The sequence below is a fragment of the Stegodyphus dumicola genome, chromosome X1 (genome assembly GCF_044657685.1).
Source record: "Stegodyphus dumicola isolate Sdum_Otavi_A_Nest chromosome X1, ASM4465768v1".
In the NCBI taxonomy this organism is placed as follows: Eukaryota; Metazoa; Arthropoda; class Arachnida; order Araneae; family Eresidae; genus Stegodyphus; species Stegodyphus dumicola.
Window position 1 is genome coordinate 38,634,289 of NC_140780.1, and position 24,129 is coordinate 38,658,417.

The 24,129-nt window shown below is 31.4% G+C and overlaps 1 protein-coding gene across 2 annotated transcripts in view; it reads left to right on the plus strand.

Annotated features, from left to right (window-relative positions):
* LOC118183904 (uncharacterized) overlaps positions 1 to 24,129 on the plus strand; it is a 188,232-nt gene that overhangs the window by 149,273 nt on the left and 14,830 nt on the right. For both annotated transcript variants that reach the window (XM_035353510.2, XM_035353511.2), the window contains 4 exons: positions 8,543 to 8,724; positions 11,796 to 11,994; positions 15,020 to 15,217; positions 20,368 to 20,696. In XM_035353510.2, the coding sequence (XP_035209401.1) occupies positions 8,543 to 8,724; positions 11,796 to 11,994; positions 15,020 to 15,217; positions 20,368 to 20,696 (908 nt within the window). The remainder of the gene's footprint in view (positions 1 to 8,542; positions 8,725 to 11,795; positions 11,995 to 15,019; positions 15,218 to 20,367; positions 20,697 to 24,129) is intronic.

A 24,129-nucleotide genomic window follows, 5' to 3' on the forward strand; every position in this document is an offset into this window, starting at 1 on the left:
GGTATACTCCCCAAGAGGGGTTCGTGTCGGCATCATTCTTCTCAAAGGGATGACCCAGCCCTTCTCTTTCTTTAGCACTTTTTCCCTCTGATTTTTTTCCTCTTACAGACTTGATAGGGGTAATTTTTCTTTAGGATTTTGTATATTGCAACTTTGAAAGTTTAGTAGGATTTGAAGGCAAGATTTATAGACCCATGAATCTAGAAGATTCCAGAAAAATGTCTTTATGGTATTAACACGTAATGGGTGTATTTTAGGGAAAGTTTTTGGGTGAATTTTTGGTTTTTAGGAGAACTTTCGGAAGAACAATTAAAACATATTATTTGAATGTTTTACTTCTGATACTAGAAGTCTTTTTCTTAACATGTTCATCTTCCCTTTGTTTTCTCTACTTTTCACTAGACGCAAGCATGCAAAATATTAGAAATGCTTCTAATCTTATCACATGGACAGGCATTTATAGAATGGAATTTTTCTATTAATAAAGAAATTGAAAACTGACAATTTAAATGATTCATCATTAATGCTTCATACACAGGGCTGGCACTAGGCATTTTCCCAGCTGATATAATCTCTGTGAAAACTGACATCTGAAAAGATTCATTTTATATGTCTTAACACCTTAACAGTTTCTTTTTTTCACGAATTCGATCCAAAAAATGCCACATCTTTTTATTGCATATTTTTGTTCATTTTACATTCGTAAGCTGGAAAATGTTATAAAAAGTAATATTTCTAATTATTTTAAGCATTTATAACAACTTTTTTACATAACATAAAATAATAATATTTTCCCTGGAAGTTGTCTTTTCTTTTTTATAGTTGCTTCACAGGGAAGTTAAATTTACAGTTGTGCATATAAAAAAACAGTTACTATGCAATTATTTCCAGTTACAATTATTATATAATTATTTTTGATTATAAATACTACAACTGCATTTACTTACCCTGTTTTTCAAAGATCTGATTGAGTGTGATACATCTTGAAACAGGGCAAGAGACGTGGTTCAGCATCACAGTCCAGACAAAAATATTTAGTCTCTTTTCTAATTCTTTTGTCGTTGTCATTTTTTTTTTTTTTTCTCAGTGAACACACATAGCACTGTCTTGCATGTCTTAGTTTTTTTTTGTCTGTTGGTGGAATCACCTGTAAAAAATGTCTCTCTGTCAGTCTTAGTGGAGTTGGTAAATTTCTAGGTCGACCTTTTCTTTCTTCTACTGCTGCATATCTTTCAATTAGTCGGTCAATAATATCTAATTGAAACTGTAAATTCGTATCTTTACCGCCATGCTTTTTGTACAACACATAAGCATTCCATAAACTGATGTCCAGATGATGAAAAAATATTTTTTGATAGTATTTCTTACCCCCTTTTTTTATCACAGGATAAGTATTTAGGTTCTGGTCCATTCGATCTACACCTCCCATTGTGTTTTTGTACTTCATAACTACCCTCGGTTTTCATTCTTTTCATTTTATTCTGCATTACGTACTGTAGATATAAGAGACATGACTTTTTGGTCCATCCATTTCATATGTGCACGTAAGCGACCATTTGCCCTTTTTTAAAGTTTTTCATTCAACAGTGCTTTAGGAACTTCCTTTCTCTGAAGTTTAATGTTCCATACATACCTGTGCAGCAACTAATCAGGACATCTGCTATTTCCGGCAATGAATAAAATTTATCTGTTGTCAGACAGTATCTTTTATGTAAAAGTGGTTGCATTAAGGTCATTACAACCTGTGACGATTTGCTCCAATGTTTGTAACTGTCATCAAATACAGTTCTTTTTCCTGTGTAAATCAACATAGACCATACATATCTAGTCTTTGATTCATAAAGCATGTATGTTTTTATTCCAAACCGCGATCATTTTAGTGGGATATATTGTTTCCAACTTAGTCTTCCTTTGTGTAATATAAGACTTTCGTCTATGGTGACATCTCATTCAGGGGTAACGACTTCTTGGAATCTAGTTTTTAAATGCTTTAGCATAGGCCAGATTTTAACTAATTTTGGGCACTCGTGTAAATTTATTTTTCATTATCTGAAAAATGTAAATAAGTATGAATTAACTGGATGACAATATGACATTACTTTGAGAAAAAACGGTGTAGATGTAGAATGCCTCTTGCTCCAATACTGCTCAACTACTAGCTTTCTTATACCTTGAAGAATAATCAAAGCAAAAAGTACCTGTATTTGATCTTTCGATGTCGGTTCCTATTTTTTCTTCTAGAATGTCTACTAAATACACTATTTTGCAAGCATTGCTCAGCATATCTATTTGTTTCCAAAACAATCAGGTCTAGCAAATAATCATCCATGAGAGCTTCGTAAAACTGAAGTTTACCATTAGCAATATCAATATTCACGTTCATTTCTGGATTTCAAATGAAAGCAAATCTAGGAGGTGGAGTATTAGGATTAATTTAAAAAAATTGCCTTGCTTAGCTGAGACAATCTGTACTACTCTCAGAGTCACTAGTATTATGGTCATGTAGAAAGCTTCCAGTACTTCCAAGCTCATTTGCAGATATTTCAGATTCTGCTTCCGAATCACAAGAAATTAGCTCCATATTTTCTGAATCATCCATTATTTTATGATAAAGATAGTTTACACTACTTGTATGTAAATGAAGTTTTCAAATAATGTGTAAAATACATACTAAAAGCTAAACGCTCAAAGACAAAACTCATGTTGTAATGCAAAACTTATGAAAAAGTCCGCGCTTTTAGATCACACAGAATACACTTCGCAAACTAACATTTTGTGGACAACTACCGCCATCTATACAACTAATTTGACATAAAAAATAGAAAAAATACAGCCAAAACAGTGAAAGCGACAAAAAAATCAGATTGCCTGCACGCCGTATGGGCAAATCATTACAGGCATTAAAACCACGCTCATACGGCGTATGAGCAAAACAAGTAAGAGGTTAATGCATCATCACTCGCATAGATAGGGTGGGGTAAAGGGGGACATCTGCCCCTGGGCGCAGAATCCATGGGGTGCCAAATTGATGTTACAAAATTTTAGAATGATAGGTTTTTCATGCTAAAATTTTCACAGAAGAATTTCACAGAAGGGTTCTCAAAATCTCAATTGTCCCTGGGTGCTGAAAACCCAAGCTACAGCTTTGTGCATTATACACAGGGTGGGAAAATGCGTACATTAATTTTATTCTCAAATTTGTTTTATAATTATGCTTATTAAATTATGTTTAATAAAAATACTTGTGGATCTATTTTATTTTTAGGTTGATATCACAAAAGTGAAGTTCAGGCATAGCTAATATCTTTAATTGAATTTATTCAGCTCCCATTTGTTGATGGGTCTTCAATTTTTTTCATTAATTGTCCTTAAAAGTATTTAATTTCCTTGTTCAGAAATGTGTATGAACCCTGTGTAGTTTTGTTCTTGTGTCAGTATCAACTTTGCCAAAATATAATCAGAAATTCATCTATTCATTTTCTTAACCATTTTTTCAACCATGTCAAAGGGGGATGGATACTTATTGTTTATTCCAGTTTGTGGGCTGTACTTATAATTCATTTCCATAAAGTTCAGGTGTAGAAAGAATTCTTTAGCTTAGTGGCTCTGATGCTCAAATTGCCTGTGGGCTAAATCCATTATCCGAAAGCAACTGGTATGCTGCACCTTTTATTCAAAAAAAATAAAATGAGATACACACGAACACACATATATACTACACCATATATACCTCTAATGCATGGATATTGCCCTTTTACAGCCTGATATAATGAATGACTTGTGCATGCGGTATGCATATTGTAAGTTTAGGAATTATATTTTTTAAAATTTAATTTGCCTTGAACACGGTTAACTTTAGCCAGTAGTAATAATAAAAATGTGAAGGAAGAAATTCGAGTTTATGTTTATTTTCTGTATAAAATCTAAATTTTGGTATCTGCAAGAAATTTTTCTTGGTTAGTCTACATGATGCAAGCATATTGACAGCTAAATGTTAAATTTTCAAGCTGACATTTATTTCAAATAATTCTAATATGTCGAATTTAATCACTAAACTTATTTTAACTAAAAATAAATAAATTTTATGAAGACTTTCCAAATTCGCAGGAAAAAACTTTCGAAGTGTATCGAAATGTGAGAATAAAAGCCCTTAGATTTTTTAGAAATGATGTTTGGTCTTTAATTTCTGCCAAAATTGGTAAAATAACCTTAATTTTACTCACCTGTCATTTTTGTCTGTATGAAGACTGACATTTTGAGTAACAGTTAGTATTTTTGGAAGAATATGTTTTGGTAATTTATTGACAAATATGTATTCAATGAGTTATCTTTTGGACTCATTCCTATTTCCGATTTAAACAGTGCAATACATTAATATTTTGTTGTTTTTCTCCCCTTTATTTTTTATTCTTTTAACGAAACACAAGCATGGAAAGTTGCAAAAAGTTTTCTAATCTTATCATATGGATAGGTCTTGTAGAAAGAATTTTTTTCTAATAATAAAGAAACTGAAAACTGGCAGTTTAAAAGATTCATCTAGTATGTCTCATTACATCATACACAGAAGTCAGCTCTAAGCATTCTGCCACCTGGGGCAATCATCTGTGTGGCCTAAATTCTGCTGCCCAGTACCTGTCCTAAATTCTAAAAATTTTGTCATCCCTAAATTTTGTTGCTGTGTGCTTCACTAAATTCTAAACATTCTGGCACACTAGCTTTGGCACTGGCCCTGACCATATATCATTTCATATTCTCAGTGCTCATGCTATTAAAGAAAGTAAAAAGCAGTTTCTCGTATACATTCTAAATTCAGGAAGTCTTTTAGAATAACAGAAATCTTTAAGTAAATCTGAAAATTCTAAAACGAAGAGGCAGTTCCTTCAGGAAGAATTTCATTGCATAAAGAGAAAGAAAATTGCTCTTCAAAGATACATTGTGGAAACATTAACAAAGTAGGAGAGGAAGCACAGAATAAGGGGAACATTGATTTGTTTATTGAAGAGAATAAATTAAGACAAGATGCTAAAGAGAAGAAAGAAAATTGATATAATTTAGCTAAAATATTTGGAATATTTTCAAATAAAAAAGGCACATCAATATTTTGTTGGGTAATTTTGTGTAATTGACTTTTTGTAGCATTTAATGTATAATTATCCTAATATCATTTTAAATCATGACACACTTAAATCAATTATAAATCAATGGCATAGTTTTAGAATCTATGCTATACATTAAATGTGTAATTATCTGTTTATTTCAAAATGCAGTATTCTTAGATTATAATTTTAATAGTGCTTTTTTAATGAATATTTTTTTTAATAAAAAATTTTTGGTATAAATTTTTTTACTTTTTCAGTATATGTAAAATTTTGGTGATTTGGGTATAAACTTCTAACAACCCCAGCCCTATTTTTCTTAAAATTGTTAAGAATTGATGAAGTAGACACTTGCACAACAGATGCATCTGGTATGAAGCATCTGTTGTGCAAGTGTCTCAGCGATGAAGATACAAATGTTGGAACTCTGTACATCAGTTTGGCATTTAGAAAATTATTAATAAAATGTGAGCATAGAAGAAAGTATCTACCAACTCTTTGCCATTAGTTAAAACAGTAGTAATAGCATACCTTCAGTAAAATACTCCTTGGAGCATCTACACTAATTAAATTGATTGCAAGAAAGATAAATTTAGCTGTGAATCCTGGTACACAAGCACCCTTAAAATCAGAGAAGTGTTAGAAATCACCTCAAGCTGATGTTGCAATAGAGATTTTCCTTTCAGCCTGTTATCTGTTTCAGTTTATCTGGACATTGATGCTGAGAAATATAGTAACCCTTGGAAAGCAAAGCAGCCCTGTAGGAAACAACAATAAAAGAAAGGGAATTTCAGCTGACAATGTAGATAGGACATCTGGGAAAGCTACTAACTTATTAATATTTAAAATTGGTTTTTAGCATGTGAGCCTGAATTATTTTATTTTGCTTTAACATTAATATACTTGTGCATCTTTAAAAAACATTTACAATTAATTCTGAATTTTTTACATTAAAATCGAAGATGAAATGTTTACATTACAATGAAGCCTTTGGATTTATGGCACAGAAAAAATTCTATTTGCATGTATTGGCACTGACAGAGAGAAGTGGGCAGGATGCCAGAACTTCTCCAATGGTTTTATAGATGTGGTCTCAACACACTTACTGTGCTGCACTATCGCAATTATGATGGAGAATATCCCAGGGAATGGATCGGAGGTTCTTCCATGTCTCTTTCATTGCCACCAAACATCTCAAGTGGAATCACCTGTATTTTAAGTGATGCCATGCCACGTAGACATTGTACATTTATAAACATCAAAGCCTTCTCCAGAGTTCGAATCCGGACCCAACAATATGGCAGCCGCCATTGCTAACCACCATATTGATCAGGACACCTACATGCACTGGTAGGACAGGGCAGGGCAGAATACCAGAACTTCACCAATGGCTTTACATGTGTAGTCCCCCGTGCATACTGTATAGCTTTGTCCCAATTTTGATTGAGAAGTTTCCTAGGGTATGGATCTGAGGATCTTCCATATCTCTTTTCTTAAACCTCTCAAGAAGATTTATGGCTTGCCAGTATTTGAAGTGCCCCTATCCTATGCACACACTACATACTTACATGCATCCAAGTTTTCTCAAAATTCGAATCCATGCCCAATTATACATGTACAGATTGTAGAATAGCATGACGTACATATTTTCCCATACACAGAGCACTTTAGGCATCTGGTGCTTGATTAATGCATTTTTTAATATAGTGCTAAGAATATTTTATATTTTTAGTACTTGTTTCAGTTTCAGAATCATATAATACTTGCCTTTTGTTCCTAAATAATGTTCTGTGAAGCTTTTATTAATTTTTATTGCTAAGGTCTTCTGCAAGTGTCAGGTGCTTCTTCTGGTAATTTTAATAGTTACTTTTTGTGCACAAATCATGCATTTATTGCAACAAGAACCAAAGTATTATAAGAATATCTGAACTGGTCATGATCTAGAAATAACTTTTATGAAAGATTACTTTGTTTCATTTGATATAAAACATCTACACCACAATTTATGGCATTGTAAAATTCTGCTACTTCTGAAAATCTGACTGCATTCTTTCTAATGTCTTCATTTTAACATTAAGTGCTGAGAATTATTTAGTTTTTCTATTAAGTATTATTTACTTTTCCTTCATCTTTGGTTAAGCTTTGTATCACCATCTTTGACACTACAAATGACTTAAAATTCAGCAAAATATAGCTTTATCACTTGGCTGCTAGTTTGCAGTGTACAGACTAGATCAGTGATTTTCAGATGCTCACAGACTGAGGTCACGCTTTGTTGTCTATACAAGAATTTACCTTTCACATTTCCTTGAATATTTTCACTTTTGGATTTCATTTCTATCTGTCTGAGCATTGAAAGAAGCGCTTTAAAAACCTACAAATATTTGCAATTATTCATATTCCATCTTAAACTGTAATTTCTACCCCTTTTAAACACATAATTGTTTCTAAATCCATGCTGATATGTTACAAAATTTAAGTAGTTCATACTTTTTCTTGTTGAAGAGGTTATTCTTTTTTCATACATCACATTTTCTTATCCTTTATTTTGTATATATGTGTTTGCCACTTAAAGTTCATTTTATCCCAGTTTGTCTTTTGTTAAAGGTTTGCATTAGTAACTATGTTCTCATATAAAAAATTAAAAAATTATTTTGCTTTTACAAAGAAATTAAAATTTGTAAAATAATGTTCAGTATTATTTTTTGCTAGCGAAAAGAAATCTAAACAGGGATGTTGCTTTTACAAAATTTAAAGTCATTGGTTGCTCTGCTTAGTCATTGCAGAACGTGTAATTTTTCAAAAGTCATTTTGGTTTTGGGCAGATGGCAAAATATTTAATTGGTTATAAAATATTATGGTAGAAAATATTGATTCACTCAGGCATATTTCAAGCATTTTACATTAACTGTAAGGAATGAAAAGTCTGAGTCTTGGATACTGAGGTATGCAGACATGGAAGACTTTGTAATAGACTGTGATCTGCCTGCCTTGATGGATTCAAGTGGCAGTTTAATGATGTAGTCCTCTTCTTGTTTTTATATCCAAGTTTACTGTACATTCTATTACATCATCACATTTGATATTTATTTCCAAGTCTGGAGTAAGAAAGTAAACTGTGGAATATTTTTTTTATGTACAGTATGTATTTACTGTATCATTATTGCTTTTACTGTATGTTAATCTAATTTTATTTTTGCTTGTAGTTTAGTATAACATAGTAGTTATGTTTGGTAGGTAGTTTTTTGAGAATGAGTGTGCTCAAAAGTGTTTTCTCTCTCTCCATATATATATATGGCAAAAATTTCTTCCTATTTATGCTGTTTTGGTTTTAAAAAGATGTTAGAACAATACATCTTCAGAAAATGGCTAAAACCTTATTGCTTATTAATATATTTTATTGGTTGTTTAATTAAAGATATTTATTATCTTTTTTGCTGTTACAGATACATTTTTCTAATCAGCCTCAGCATCTTCTCAAAATTTTGAAAACATTTGCCCAATTAAGAAGGCAAACTGATCTGACATCATCAGTGGTCCTTAATGCTCTGCAACCATTATTAAGAAACCAAAGTCATTTAATGGAAGAATTGTCACATCTTTGCCCGGATGCTTCACCACCTGAATAGTATAGTATCAATGTTTTTGTAATGTATTTTTAAGGGACTAGCAGAAAGTTTTTCTTCCCTGCTTTAGAGTGACACATCTTTAATCTTCCTGTTGACAAATTTATAAATTTATTTATGAATCTGTGAGGAAGCTCAGAGAAATAAATTATTTTGCATAAATGAATAATAAAATAAGTAGAATTGACCATTTGATTAGCATTACTTAAAAAAAAAAAAAAAAAAAAAAAAAAAAAAAAAAAAAAAATTCTTCATGTTAGAGATAAGCTTTAATTTTTATTCGTGTTTAATGTAAGTAGTTTATAAATAATGAAACCAGTGGTATATATATGTAATGATATTTTTAAATCAATTGATTAAATTAAATTCTAATAATATTGCTTAATAATTTGTTGGCGATTCTCTACCTAAATTGCATCCCTGTTCCTAAATTTTGGCGAAATCCTTTCTTTAGTATAAAATATATTAACCTGTTGGCGCCTGCCAAATCGCCAAACTCATAAATCTGTCATATTACATAAAGTCCTTAAGAACACTCCTGATGAGAAGATAGCGTCACCTCGTGATTTCAATTAATATCGCTGATTGGATGAGCCTCGTGATGCACATATAAGTATAAATAGGGCTTTTGCTCAAGGTACGAAAAAAGAAACGCTTGTGAGATGGATGCTAAAATAAACCTACCACTTTATATTTCAAAATTTGTCTCATTCCTGTTGCCCCGGCTGCACAAAACAAATAATGTATGAGAAATTACATTTCATATATATATAGATAGATAGATATAGATATCTCAGCAGCAAAAAACTGTTAAGAGTAATTTTACCCCTATGATAAAGTTTTAAATTAATCAACAATTATTTTATAAAAGCTACTTTTTGGCTTGCAGTTATATTTTAGGTACTTCAGTCTTGAAAAATCAAATTACTTTTAAAAATAATTTTAATATGATTTTGTAACCATTATACCTGTACTTACCATTGTAAAAAATAAATAATTGTTATCTCACATACATTTTATTATATCTATGTTAAAAGATTCAAAAGTAAACCTTGGTTACTAGTGAAACATGGAGAAATCAGTACAAAGAGGAAAATTGTTGTACAAAATATCATGGAAGAAAAGAAAGCAAGGAGAAAACATCACAGTGTCAAAAACCTTGGGATGTGGAATATTCTCATTGAAACTAAAGTATCACAGTTTTAAAAACATCAGAAATGTGTCGTGATTTTAAAACATCATCGCAGTGGTAAAAAATAAAGTATCTTCAAATCATAACATGATGATAACTTTGCAGACATATGTTTTTCATGCTTTAAAATTTGTGAATGTATATTTGCATAATGATTTGTGAGCACAAGAAGGAATGAAAAGTATTTTTAAATTTTTGGGGGAGGCTGCATAAAAAGCAAGAAGGAAGGTTAAGCATTAGAAAACTCAGAATGAGTGGAAAATCGATGCTTTGCATAACAATTAATAGAATTTTAAACTTTTGTAGTTAAAAGTCATTATTTAATTAATCTCTTATAAAGTTGTATTGGTAGTCTTTGTGACATATATAGTCTAGAAAAGAATTAGGAAGGGGAAGATGAGTAACTGCATTAGGTTATCTGTATTAAAATTGTTTATTAATTGTTTTAAATTGTAAAGTTTTCTTCTACTTTGTTAATCTGATATTCTTTTAGTAATAATTAAGAATTATTTTGTTTCAGTTTGTCTTCTTAAAGTGTCATTAACATTTTCGTGTACAGCATGCAGTTAATGGTTTGGATGTTGATTCATTAATTGTGGTGTGACATGTTTGGGGGGAGCTTTATCTTTCACTAGGTAAGCACACTATGGCTATCTGTCTAAAGGGAGGGATCTATTTGGGGAGCATTTTCTCAGGAACTGGTTTGTATCTTTATTATACATCAGATAAACCACAAAATTCTCATGCACCCATCTTGTTTGCTGTATTGAAGCACCAGTGTTCAGCGATTTTTATCACTCAGCTAATGGTGTCTGTTTCAGCAGGAGAATATTAATGAAAACTGATTCGTTTTTACATCATTCATTGGGAAAGCCCAATAGAAAATTAAATGCCCGGTTTTCTCAGAAATAATTTATATTTACAGTTTATACTTTTGGTGACTATCTTCTTAAGATAATTAGTGTTTCTGAGAATGTAAAAGAGAATAAATATTTAAATAATGACCTTTAATAGCTAACTACTTAAGTTTGAAATTCTATCAACTGTTATGCATAGCATTAATTTTCTTATCATTTTCAGTTTTTGAAAGCACAAATTTCCTTCATTCCTTTTTACCAAAAAAATATTTAATTCAAAAATATGAAATGCAGAGGTAAAATTATTTTTCATTCCTTGCCCTCACAAATCATTATGCGATGTTACTACATAGGTTTATTTGTAGATGCTTTATTTTTACCCCCATATTTTCTGCAAGTTTTTAAACTGTGATAGTTTGGAACTACTTTATTTTTGACAACAGTGTTTTATACCACAGAGTTTTAGAACTGCAATGTTTTCTTCTTTCTTTTCTCCCATGATGTTTTGTGATACGATATTTTTTCCTTGCATTATTCTCTCCATGATGTTTTTTGGTGTACACCTGAACTCTTACATAGAGTACATGTAAAGTTAGCTATTACAGTTGCTGTGCTGCAAAAGCCTTATACATGCAATAAAGTTTCAAGTTTTTGGTTCCTAAATAAAATTTCCTTAAATATGTATACAGTAATTTTTTTAAAAAGATCGTATAAAAGGGATAATTTTAAATGGAAAAAATATCTTAAAGGTGAGTTTTTTTAGTCATTTAGAGTACATATACCATTACTAGTTTTACATCATGCAAGTTATTTGATATTCAAATTGAAAGTGCATTCTTTCATGAAACATTTTACTTATAAGCATTCTGAATGCCTACTTTTTCTGTTTTTTAGTGAAATTTTTGAAACAGAATCGGTATTAAGGTCATGTACGATTTTTATTGGCTTCTGAATTTATAAAGAATGGAACAGTTGGAATATTTTTATTTCCTATTGTAATGATCCAAATATTTTCTTAATCTAGTTTAATGACTGATTTTGAAGACATCACTATTCCTAATACTGATGAAGACAATTCTAGCATGGATAGTTGTGAAGAACTCGTTATACCTGATACACCTGATCCATACGGAGGTAAAGATTGTCCCTGTGATTGCCACAAAAGTTCAACTGAGACTCGAATGCTAAACAGAACAAGGCATTGCATAAAGTGTGGAATTAAGGTTCATAAAAGTTCTTTCATGTTTGTAGTTATAGTTTATTTTTATGATTAACTAGTAGTAATTGTGCAGTTAAAAATAGTAGTTTTGCCTTATATTTTTAAACAAAACATTTTTTTTTGCCACTAGATTTGTATAGAGAAACAGATTAACTGCTAAACAAGAGATGTGAGAGAGATTGAAATTTTTATTTTTCTTTACCAACCTTTTTTTAAATCATATTTTCATGTCTTTTATCTTAGAGCAGTGCTGCCCAACCTTTGGCCTATCACAAGCACATTTCCTAAAACATCAACATTTTTGTTAAACGTATTTTCAGTCTTATGTGATACATCTGAAACATTAATTTCGGCAAATGGGTTTGAGATGAATAATAATATTGGTTGAACTTTATGGAAATCAGAGAAGCGTTTTTCAAAATTATTTTTCAGTGCATTTAGTTTTCCTGAGTATTTCTCTGTTTCAATTGCCTTGTGGTTATTAATATGGCTTGATAAATTCTGAAAAATGAATGAAATTTTTTCTGTCTGATTTATCCACAAATTTAACTTTATCTGAAAAGCAGTTATAGTCCCAGTCAATTGAAAAAGGGTTTTTCCTTTTTCCTGGAGATCTTCATTCAGTTTGTTCAGTTTAGCTGTTATATCCGTGAGAAAATACAGATCAGATAACCAATTATTACTGTCCAATTCTTTATAACTTTCGTTTCCGGATTCCAAAAACTGATTTATTGGTGAAAGTAGTTCTAAAAATCGTTGACGTACTTTTCCCCTGCTGAACCATCTAACATCGGAATGAAGCAATAAGATTCCATGTTTGCTATCAAGTTCATCAGTCAGCAATCAATTATTTTATAATGTTTTGCAAGATATCTCTTATGGCTATAAATGCTAATCATATTTTAACAATTAAGAAATATAAATGAATTGTTATTTTTAAAATATTTTTTGTTCATAGTACCTAATCGCGCTGGCGAGCGCAAGGCTGGGCACCACTGTCTTAGAGTGTAGGTACAGGTGCAGAAAATGCTAAATATTCAATAACAAAATTAATTTGCTTCTTCAATCAAAATATACTACAAATATAGTTTAATTTTCATATACATATAAGAAAAACTTGAGTATGGAGTCACAGGTATTCACATAGTATACAGTCATGGATTATTATCAGAATCCAGCTGTGTAAATGAATATGTATTTGTTGTATAGTGTCTGATAAGTACAGCATTTTCTATGCCATTTAAGTAAGTAAAAAATTACAGTATACCCTTCTGAACCTCCCACTAGGCAGTGTCTGAATTGCATTATGCACTATAGGGGTTATGGTTAGCATAACATAAAGCAAAAAGAAAAAAAGGGGACTGATTAAGCTCTGGATATTTCTATTTTAAAAATATGATTTTATTATGATTTTTGATATTTTGAAATTGTATTCTAAAATAAAATGAAGGATTTTTTTAAAATTTATATGCAGAATGTTTCAATTATGATTTTTGTTCAAAATTTAACAGCTTAACTTTGGATATTGAGCAAAACTATTATGTATATTTCTTTTCTGCTTGTAATAAATTAATTCGTTCACTACTTCACAATAACTCATTATCACCTGCTTCTAATATTGTACTTGATGTCAGAAGTGTCCTCTGGTGAAGGAACGCTTGTGCAACTTAACTTTTATTGTTGCTTTCAGGGTGCCTCATTGCACTTCTGTGGTATTCATCATGAATTTAACATTAGTGAAATTCTTTAATTCATAACCTTTGAAGAAATGCTTTAAAAAAATTCCTGAATCTTCTCATATGTATTCTGAGCTACAATAATTGCAGCAATAGAAACCATATGAAAACTTTTCCTATCCTTAGATTACTAGATTAAATCCTTATTTGCTAGTTTCTTCTATAAATGTCACTTTACTCATATTGTTTAGTGCCCACCATCAGCCAAGCAGTGAAGTTGAACACTGTTGAGTTAGGTATTGAGTTCAAATCCCGGCAAACAGGCTGACTGCAGGAATGTTTCCATAGTTTTTCCTATATGTAATGTGTATACGAACCATTTTCCCGTCGAAAGTCCTCCACCAAGGCATTCCTCCCCTTAGGCAGATAGCCCTCATGTGTTTTGCTGTAATTAAAACAAACCTAATGATTTAGCAGTTTTGTATCATATCAATACTCCCTCTTCTTCTACTCATTCAGATGACCATCTAAATTTTATGATTCTGAGAGATCCCTGTTTTCCCAGCAAACCTTTGGCTGCTAATGGTTTTGCATTGTTGGACTGATCACTAAGGTTTTTGCTTGAAGCGAGTCAACACACTGACAGCTGAGAATCAGAAATGAGCAAGAGCTGTGATACCTCAATGTCTTTATTGGTGACCAGGTGGCTAAGACAGCTGAATACTGGGCCAATTGAACAAGCTGGTTTTGTGACACATAAATATGAGCTAGTATTTAGGAAGTCCTCCACTAAGACACCCCTTCCCCATAGGCAGATAGCCCTTATGTGCTTTGCTATATACAGATAATCTAACCTAACATGTTTCCCCAGTGAAGCAGAAAAAGGCATGAGGGCTTGAGAGGGTGACTTCCTAAGAACTGCTGCATGGTTACTTTTCGATACAGCATCATATGAGTGGCTAATATCTTTTTTATTGGCTGTCTTGCTGTTCTGTCATCATTACAAGAAATGTTATTACAGTTTATGAACTTGATCATTTCTTTAAATCTTTCAACATCTGTTTCATAGCAGTTTCATTTCCATGTGTAGTGAACTCATGCTAGCAAAATTTCACTCAAAGATCACCATAACCTGATCACTAGAATAGTGCAACTGGGATCGCATTTCATTAACTGTGTTCATATGAATCAACTATACTTCTGTTTTTAGATTCTGAGATTTTAGATTGTATGAGAGAGGTTTGTGAAGAAGGGATTGTGGAAAATGTAAATTTACCTTTCGTAAACTTTTTCTAAGTTGAAATATTGACATTAGAGGAAGTGTGTGAACTAAAATTTTTATTTATGTTTCAGTTTTTAGATGGACGAATATATATTCAAACTGGAAAAGTTCTTAAACCAGCACAAGTACTGTATCATAATCTCTCTCCTGAATCATCTTGTAAAGAAAAAACCAGTGCCACCACACAAATTTGTTCCAAAATCCAGCAAACAAGTGAAATGACAAATCTAAAAACTTCTGCAGCAGCTGACTTCAACAATAAACTAGAAGTAGGTTTCTTTTACTTCTTAATGTATAATACGAAAGTGTTAATTTTTTAACTTATTTTTCTCTCACATAGAGTGATTTTTTCAAAATTTATTCTTTCTGATTAAAAATATTATGTAACTGTTATTTTTCTTCCAAGTAATATTTGGAGCCCACCAGCAGCCGAGCGGTAAAGTTGCTGAACACTGGTAGTTCGGTCCGAGGTTCGAATCCCGCGAACGGGCTGGCTGCATGGGCGTTTTCGTGGTTTTCCCCATGTGTAACATGTATACGAGCCAGTTTCCCTTAGAAAGTCTTCCACGAAAGGCATTCCTCCCCTTAGGCAGATAGCCCTAGTGTGCTTTGCCATAATTAAATACACCAACACCACCAAGTAATATTTGAAGATAATATTGCAAAAAAAAGAAGAAAAAAAAAATCAGCTATTTTACTTTTGTTATGTTTTGCATAATTTGGAATATTAAATATGTCACTTTTTTTGTCTTACATGTCAGAATGTTGCACAGAGGGGAGGAATAATGATTTTTGACTTATAATATGATAGGATAAATACACCCATTTCTTATTTAAAAAAATTCCTTTAAATTAAACATTTTTATTCTTTATACTGTAAAACAGTTGAAGTATTATTCTAAAATAAAATTGCATTTTAAGTAGATATTGTAAAGCTCACCTGGATCTAAAATTGCTCGGAAAAATTTGCTATATGTTACTTAAATTTCTCATTTCAAAGTATTTTTACTTTAGTGGTGAGAAAAGTAGTATAAAAATGGACATATGAAATTATATAATGCGTGAGGACTTCAAAGTGTGGTTTGTAGAGTCATAAAAAAATTGTTTAATGCTGTGCTGTTTTGATCATTGAAAAATTTCTAAGCATGGTATCATTTGCTATCAAAATACTTTTGTCTTCATTATAATAAATCTATAGTGCAGATTTTAATCCTTCCTGGGCTGATGTATTGGTTGGATGAATATGCCACAAAGTTGTGTGATGTACTTTTCTCTACAAAACACCACTTTTCCTCTTTATAATTTAATTTATCCAATGTCATGGTTTTTTTAGCATATGAAAATGCTTTTGAACTCATTAAACTTAGAGCTCTGACTGAGAATAAAGCTAACATTTTATTATATTGTTTTGCATTTGCTTCTGGAAGCTATTTCTTTGATCATGAGATAATCTTTTGTATGGAATTTATCAAATGTGGTAAAGAAATTTCTCTACAAATCAAGGAACTTTTGAATGGAAAACAGATAATTGCAAGTTAATAGAACTATTGCAAGTAATGAAGCATCATGCCAAAGGTCATGAAGTTCCTAATGAATTGATTCTCCTGTTGTTTCTTCAGCAGGTTCCATTCTATATGAAACTCATCTTTGTTGTCATAACTCTTTTCTTTTAGTGATACGATAACCCAGGATGAGCTCTGGCCTTTCTTAGAACCCTCTTCAGCTCTGCTCTCTGTTTGATGAGAGTTTTCTATTTGGTAATTTCAAGAATGCTGAAGTCATTATTGATACACTCCAACCATTAGAGCCTTGGACTTCATCTAATCATCCCCATAAGTCCTGTGAATAAAGCTGTGGAAGCTGAGACAGCATGATGGAAGTCTCATCTATTAAAAGCAATTACTTTGTTATATCAATCAAATGCATTTAAAGAACAATTATTCATACAAATTAAATAAATTTCCTTATCATTAAATTTTATCACAGTTTGCAAGCTGTTTGAAAAAGTTGTAAGCCACTGACAATTTTACTTGGAAAAGAGCAATGTAATTATGTAATCTCGTTATATCAGAGTAGTTTCCATAAAGGTAGAATGACCATTGATGATAAGTTATAGTTGAAAACCTTCATCTGTAAAGCCTTTGGGAAAAGAAACCATCTCGTTTATGTCTGTTTTGATACAGAAAAAAAGCTTAACAGTCCATGATATACAGGGTGGTCATAAAAAAACTATCTCGATATATGAACCCCTAGCAGCCTATCTGTTCAACCAATCAAAATTTCAGATATTGTTATCTGAAGGTATGTATTTGAGATTGTGAAGATTTCAAACTATAGAGCTTTTAAAGTTACAGTGACAGTGAAAACATTTTGAAATTTCGAATGGCAGCATCCACTTTTTTTCCTATGCAAATTGATCAGCGCATTGAAAACCATAAAAAGCATTAGAACAATACATATATGATGAAAATTGCCAGTGTCAAACATTTGCAAAAAAGAGCATTGTAAACGACCAATAACAGCACAAGAGAGAAAGAGGGAAAACTTTTATTGAAATTATAAGTTGGGAAAAGAAACCATCTTGTTTATGTCTGTTTTGATACAGAAAAAAAGCTTAACAGTCCATGATATACAGGGTGGTCATAAAAAAACTATCTCGATATATGAACCCCTAGCAGCCTATCTGTTCAAACAATCAAAATTTCAGATATTGTTATCTGAAGGTATATATTTGAGATTGTGAAGATTTCAAACTATAGAGCTTTCAAAGTTACAGTGACAGTGAAAACATTTTGAAATTTCGAATGGCAGCATCCACTTTTTTTCCTGTGCAAATTGATCAGCGCATTGAAAACCATAAAAAGCATTAGAACAATACATATATGATGAAAATTGCCAGTGTCAAACATTTGCAAAAAAGAGCATTGTAAACGACCAATAACAGCACAAGAGAGAAAGAGGGAAAACTTTTATTGAAATTATAAGTTTTCAATGTGCTCACCTTTGCAGACAACAATGCATTACATGCGGAAGATTGATGACAACTATCATGAACAAAACATTGCAGGAGGAAACTGTGTAACTTCAGGTTTTATGGCATCTTTCAATTCTGACAAATCTTGTGGATCTGATGTGTACACCTTAGATTTCAGATAACTGGAGAACCAGGAATCCATCAGAGTGAAGTTGGGAAGATCACCGTAGCCATGAATCATCCCAATCTCTAGCACATACCTTCGAATAAAAATATCTGAAATTTCATTTCAACTGCTTGAGCGGATAGGTGGCAAGAGTTTCATGTATTGGAGAATTTTTTTTTTTTTTTAACCAGTCATTCTGTGTGGTCTTCATGCCAGTGACTTACACAGCAACTGCCGATTTTCATATGACCTTCTTTTAAGGCAGGTGAGCCTACCTGCGACCAAGTGGTAAAATCATTGAACACTGATAGTTCCTGACCTCCTGATCTGGGTTTGATTCCAGGCAAACAGGCTGGCTGCATGGGCATTTTCGTGTTTTCCCCTGTGTGTAACATGTAAACAAGCCAGGTTCCCTCAGAAAGTGTTTCATCCTTTCCTTTAGGTAGTTAGCTCTAGTATACTTTGCCATAATTAACTAAAGCAAACCTTTTAAGCAAGTACTTTTCAAGTAAGGATTTAGCTCTGTTTTCTTCAAATATTTTCATACAAGAAGAGGGTGTTCCTCGAGGCTTTGTTCTCAGTATTACGTTGTTCAGTATATGAGGTATATGGGCAGACAACTGCAGATCACTTTTAACAGGATCAGTATATGGTCAAAGAAACATGGATTAATGCTTTTGAAACAGATTGTTTACATGCACTTTTACAAAAAATAAAATCTTCATCCTGAGCCTGAGCTTCACCTTGAAGGATTTATTGATTCCAATCTGATTTGAAGTAAAAATTTTTGTCGTGAGGTTCGATAAAAAATTAACTTTTATTCCACGTACTCAGTACGTAAGGGAAAAGTGTTTAAAAACATTGAATCATGAAAGTCCTTACGAAGTGCCTCCTGAGAAGCAGAATGCTGCTGTTTGCTGTGTATTTGCTGCTCTAGGCTGTACTATGACTTAGTGATTTATGGTTAAAAATGGGCTTTTCAATTAGCTAAAGTTGATCTTGTTCATATGAATATGTTGCACGGCATTTAGAAAATCTCCAATCCATAGTCTTTATGTTGACTGTTATCAACCATCTCTTCATTGAGTAGTTGTCTGCCTGCCATTGTTTCGATATATTATGGCTACTTGACCGTTATTGTTTCTCATGCCCAATATGCTCATAAAAGCAGATTTTAAAATGTTATGGAATATTGATTAAAATTTGCACTTTCATAGAAGTTGATAGCTGTTAATGTGTCATATTAACATTTTTCCTAATTGCAGTGTAATTTTAGGTTATCGCTCTGTATGAGGTGCATTTTTTAAAATTCATTATCATATTTAGAGAGTTTAAAATTGTAGATATCCATTAGAAAATTAATCACAGTGATGAAGATAAGAGTTTTTCTTTTTAATTTGATTCGTAGCCGTAATTGTGGTCCTTTCATTTAGTGTTTATAACTTTGCTGCAACGAAACCATCTTACACTTTTGCTGCAGCATACTTATCCTGGTGCTATCTTTCAGCATGTTAAGTTTAAAGTTACAGGCATATGTGATAGGTTATGGGTATCTCACCCATTTTTCAATCACTTGTTCATTGTTGAACATGACAAAAAAAAAAAAAAAAAAAAAAAAAAAAAAAAAAAAACTAATCGTTTGTAACTCATATCTGCAAACTTTAAAAAATCTTTATAACCTTTAAAAGAACCGTTCTATATTTATGATCTTATGTACAAAATTATTTTGCCAAATTACGAAAATTAAAGCATACAGAAATTAAAGATAAAATGAAGATTAAACATAGGAGATGCTACAGTACCAAAAAGAAGACAGATAAAAACTAAATCTTAAAGCGACAAACAATAAACAGCAAGACTTATTGTAAAATATCAGGACTGCAGTTTCAAAGGTTAAATAAAATCTTCAGATGCAAGGTCATATTCCTGAGCAAGCAGATAAAAATTTTCCAACAGAGATGGTGTTTAATTGATATGATATTTCAACAAATCAATTTCTCATCTATGTATTAAGAAATATTATCTTGAGTAAATAATATTTCTTAATACATAGATGAGAAGTTTTTGTAATTTAAAGCCCATTATTTTTTTAATATGAACTAAATAAATGGGTAACATTGTAACATTCCACTTACAGAGCTCTGAAAACGTATGTTTGGTTAATTGATTAACCTGGAATTTGAGAAAGAGAAGAAACTCATAGTGTGAATGTGCAAAAAATTGCCTTTCTGTGTGTCTCCACATGTAGGATAAAATTAATAATTTTATTTTTATTGCAGACTAATTCTTCAAAAAAAGATCTACAAAGAACTAGCTTTACAGAGCAAAGACCTGTACTTCCATGTTCTGATGATACTCTTCCATCAAGCTCAAAGCTTCCTTGTGATGTTATTGAAGATACAGTTTTTCCTACTGTTACCAACGTTGCTAATAAAAGTTTACCATCAGATTTCAGTCACCTCAGAGAGTTAATTGGCCATTCAAAGCAATTGAATAATCAAGATGAAGGAGCTTCTGATGAATCGAAGCAATTAAGTAAAGATAACTCTCAGTTAATCTGTCAAGGCCAGGTGAAAGAATCTTCTGGTAAGACTGTGAAATGGAATAGGTAAGAAATAATTTCATTTGGTAGATGATTACATTTGTCATAAATGAATACTTTCTCTAATTCTAGAAGATATTTCCTTATTATAGTATTTGCCTTAGAACTCAGAGATATACCTGTAGATAAAACCTACAGGTTTTTTGTAGCAATTTAAACTTTTTACTAAACTGATTGTATATATATTTAGTAGAAAGAGTAGAATATTTAATTTGTATTAAGTGTTATGAAGCTATCAAAAAAGTAAAATTACTCAGATTTTAATTTTGAAAGCTTACTAATATTTCTGCTTTTGAAATGGTACAGATTTTCCTACACTTTTATTCTACAAATGGACAAAATTCAATCTTAATTCAGCACAGATTTCAAATGGAAAAGTGCAGTGTTTTTCATTAAACTATCTCACTGAAGTCTGCTTCACTAGGAACAAGTGTTCTGCTGAAGAAAGGCTGCAAAACATTCAGTAACATATTAGAACAAATACGATGTTAAAGAGAGATTTGGGAATAATTGATGAAGAGAGAGAGAGAGAGAATCGATGTCTGATTGTCTCCCAGGGAATCCAGTGAGTCTTTTCATCTGAAATCAGTGTCAAATTGTGGTTGAATTTTCTCTTAATTTAATTTCATGATTTCTACATTTTTTTGAATAAATATAAATGACAAAATATTGATTATGATGAGTAGTGCTGTGTATTATAATGTATTCATAAAACACTGTCTAAATTCTGTATTTTCTTACTACTACTTTATAATATAAATTCAGTGTATGCATCTGGAATTGCAAAATTTAGCAAAGGAAACAACAATTAAGGTTTGATAAATCAGTTTTGTTGAATAAAATTCAATAAATCTTTTATTTACTAGTTTAAATGCAAAGATTAGCAAATTTTGATTTACATTGTTGATGAAAAGAATTTTGAAGGCATTAGAAAATACATAGTTAAAGGATAGAAAAGACTATTGGTTCATTTTAGAAGAATTATTTATCTTTGGCTCAAAAATCACAAGTATGAGCACTATTGCACAAACGTGAAATTCTAAAATTTTATAAGTGCTAAAACTAGACCATTATTTTGAAGAACTGAATTATCTTTTCATTCTATTTTATTTATTTCATTCTTATATCTTATGAATGAACTTGAAGTAAGTGAAAGAACAGAATAACATAAATCCCTGATTCCTTCTGAGTTAAGATTCTGTGGAAAATTGGTATTTTGACTTTTATTAATGCATAAATAGAAGACAAATTTTACACACACACAAAATTAAATTAATTTTATGTTTGAATGCCAAAAAAAAAAAATAATAAAATAAAAAAAAAAAATAAAAGTTTGCATGCAGGGAGGAGTTGTATTATACAGTAGTATAAAATTAAATTTCATTGAACCAAAAGAACAAATTCAAAATCATGCCTTGGGGAAAAGGGGAAATCATGCCATGGAAAAAATATTGCCTTCTGTAACTCACTGGATGTCTTAAAGCTTGTTGCATTTGATTGTGGAGATTTCATAAGAAATTGTGCTATTAGATATTGTGAGCTCATTATTAGAAACTGATAAATAAATTTTATTTTAAAAAAAAAGGTCAGTATCCTTTCATGTAAAATTTCCGAACAGTGTATGAATAGAGGGTCACCAATTAACACTGCTTTTAGAGTTTTAGTTTATAATTATGGTTTGCCAAAATGCTTTAAATTCTAAACTGGCTTTCATCAAGTTACAGGTTGGGCACCACTGGTTTAGATTATGAAAAGGAATTACCAATTGTATTGTTGCAGGCATATGGTTTGAATGCACACAGAATTGATGATAGGTTGATAAAATTAATTTTATTAAAAGAAATGCTTCACATTTCTGGACCTTTCCTCAGAATTCTCGTACAGCTCTTCACAGTATCACAGACCATAATCAGTAGTAACACTTCAGACCACCAGGAACATTAAACACAATGGAATGCTAAGCACATCTAAAAGCCGAAGCTTTCACAGATACCTTAATATACCTTATATAGATTATATATAAAATATGAAACCGTAATTTATGAAATAAAGAACAATTATGATCTAAAGGGTATCAAAATTTACAAAAAGAAAAAGCTTAATATTTATTTGTTTACTTTATTAAACATTTCTTTCAATGTAAGTTGCTTTGTTTCATGTGATAATACTTTCTCTTTAATTCTATTAAACAGACATAATTTCTTGTTTAGTCACTCTGAACTAACAACTAACAAATTACTGGGAAACTGATGCTCTTTCCGGTGTTATATAGTTTTCTCCCTGCTGCCGAGAGAGCTCTATTAGTTCCTGCTTCTTGAAATTACTGGAAGGTATATGAGGGCTGGATATGGTTACAGCTAATACAAGAAACAATTATTTATTCAATTACAATATCCATTATACAAGTAATCCCTGTAATTCAGGGATCAGAGCAAAAGTGTTGCCAAGTTTGGCGACTTTTATCGATCTCGCCAAATTTGGCGATAAAATTTAGTCGCCAAAATCATTGCAACCTTGGCAGTATCTCACCAAATTAGCGAGATAGCCATTTACTCAATGTTAAACAGACTTCCTCTTGTATTCTTATTTTTCCAGCAGAGCATCATTTCTCTCAAGCTTTTCATGTTACATTACACAGAAATATACGACAATTTCACATATAATGTCGTAAAATCATCTATCTATGTACAAAATTGGCAACAGTATCATGAATAATAACAATAACAAAAATTTATATAGACTGCTTGATGATAGGTTGAAGTATTATTCAAGAAGCAGTTACAGCTACAGTCAAAAGTCGTTAATCCGGACTCGTCGGGACTTCGGCGATTCCGGATTATAGATCATCAGTTTAAATCTGGTAAGATGGCATGCAGAAATTACAAAATTAAAAATATGAAACCGTAATTTATGAAATAAAGAACAATTATGATCTAAAGGGTATCAAAATTTACAAAAAGAAAAAGCTTAATATTTATTTGTTTACTTTATTAAACATTTCTTTCAATGTAAGTCGCTTTGTTTCATGTGATAATACTTTCTCTTTAATTCTATTAAACAGACATAATTTCTTGTTTAGTTACAAAGTTCCGCTGTTCAAGTCCTATAATTGCTGTGTTGAGAATACTGACTAATTTGTCAATCGAAATGTTTTCGTTTTCAATAACCTCTGGGTTGCTTTCTTCACTATCGGAAGCAAATTATAATGACGAGGAACTTGATTTAAATCATATCAAAGAAGGAGTACATCGAGATGAAATACTACACTTAGTAAGGAATTATAAGCCAAATAAAATAAAAACATCTGCCCTGAATATAAGGATAGTGCTGACAGATCAACTTCCAATCCGCAGCGTGAAATTGATAAACAGATTTCGGATTTCAAAACATACTTTTGCTTTGTAGATACAAATTACATATTAGTAAATATATATCAGAA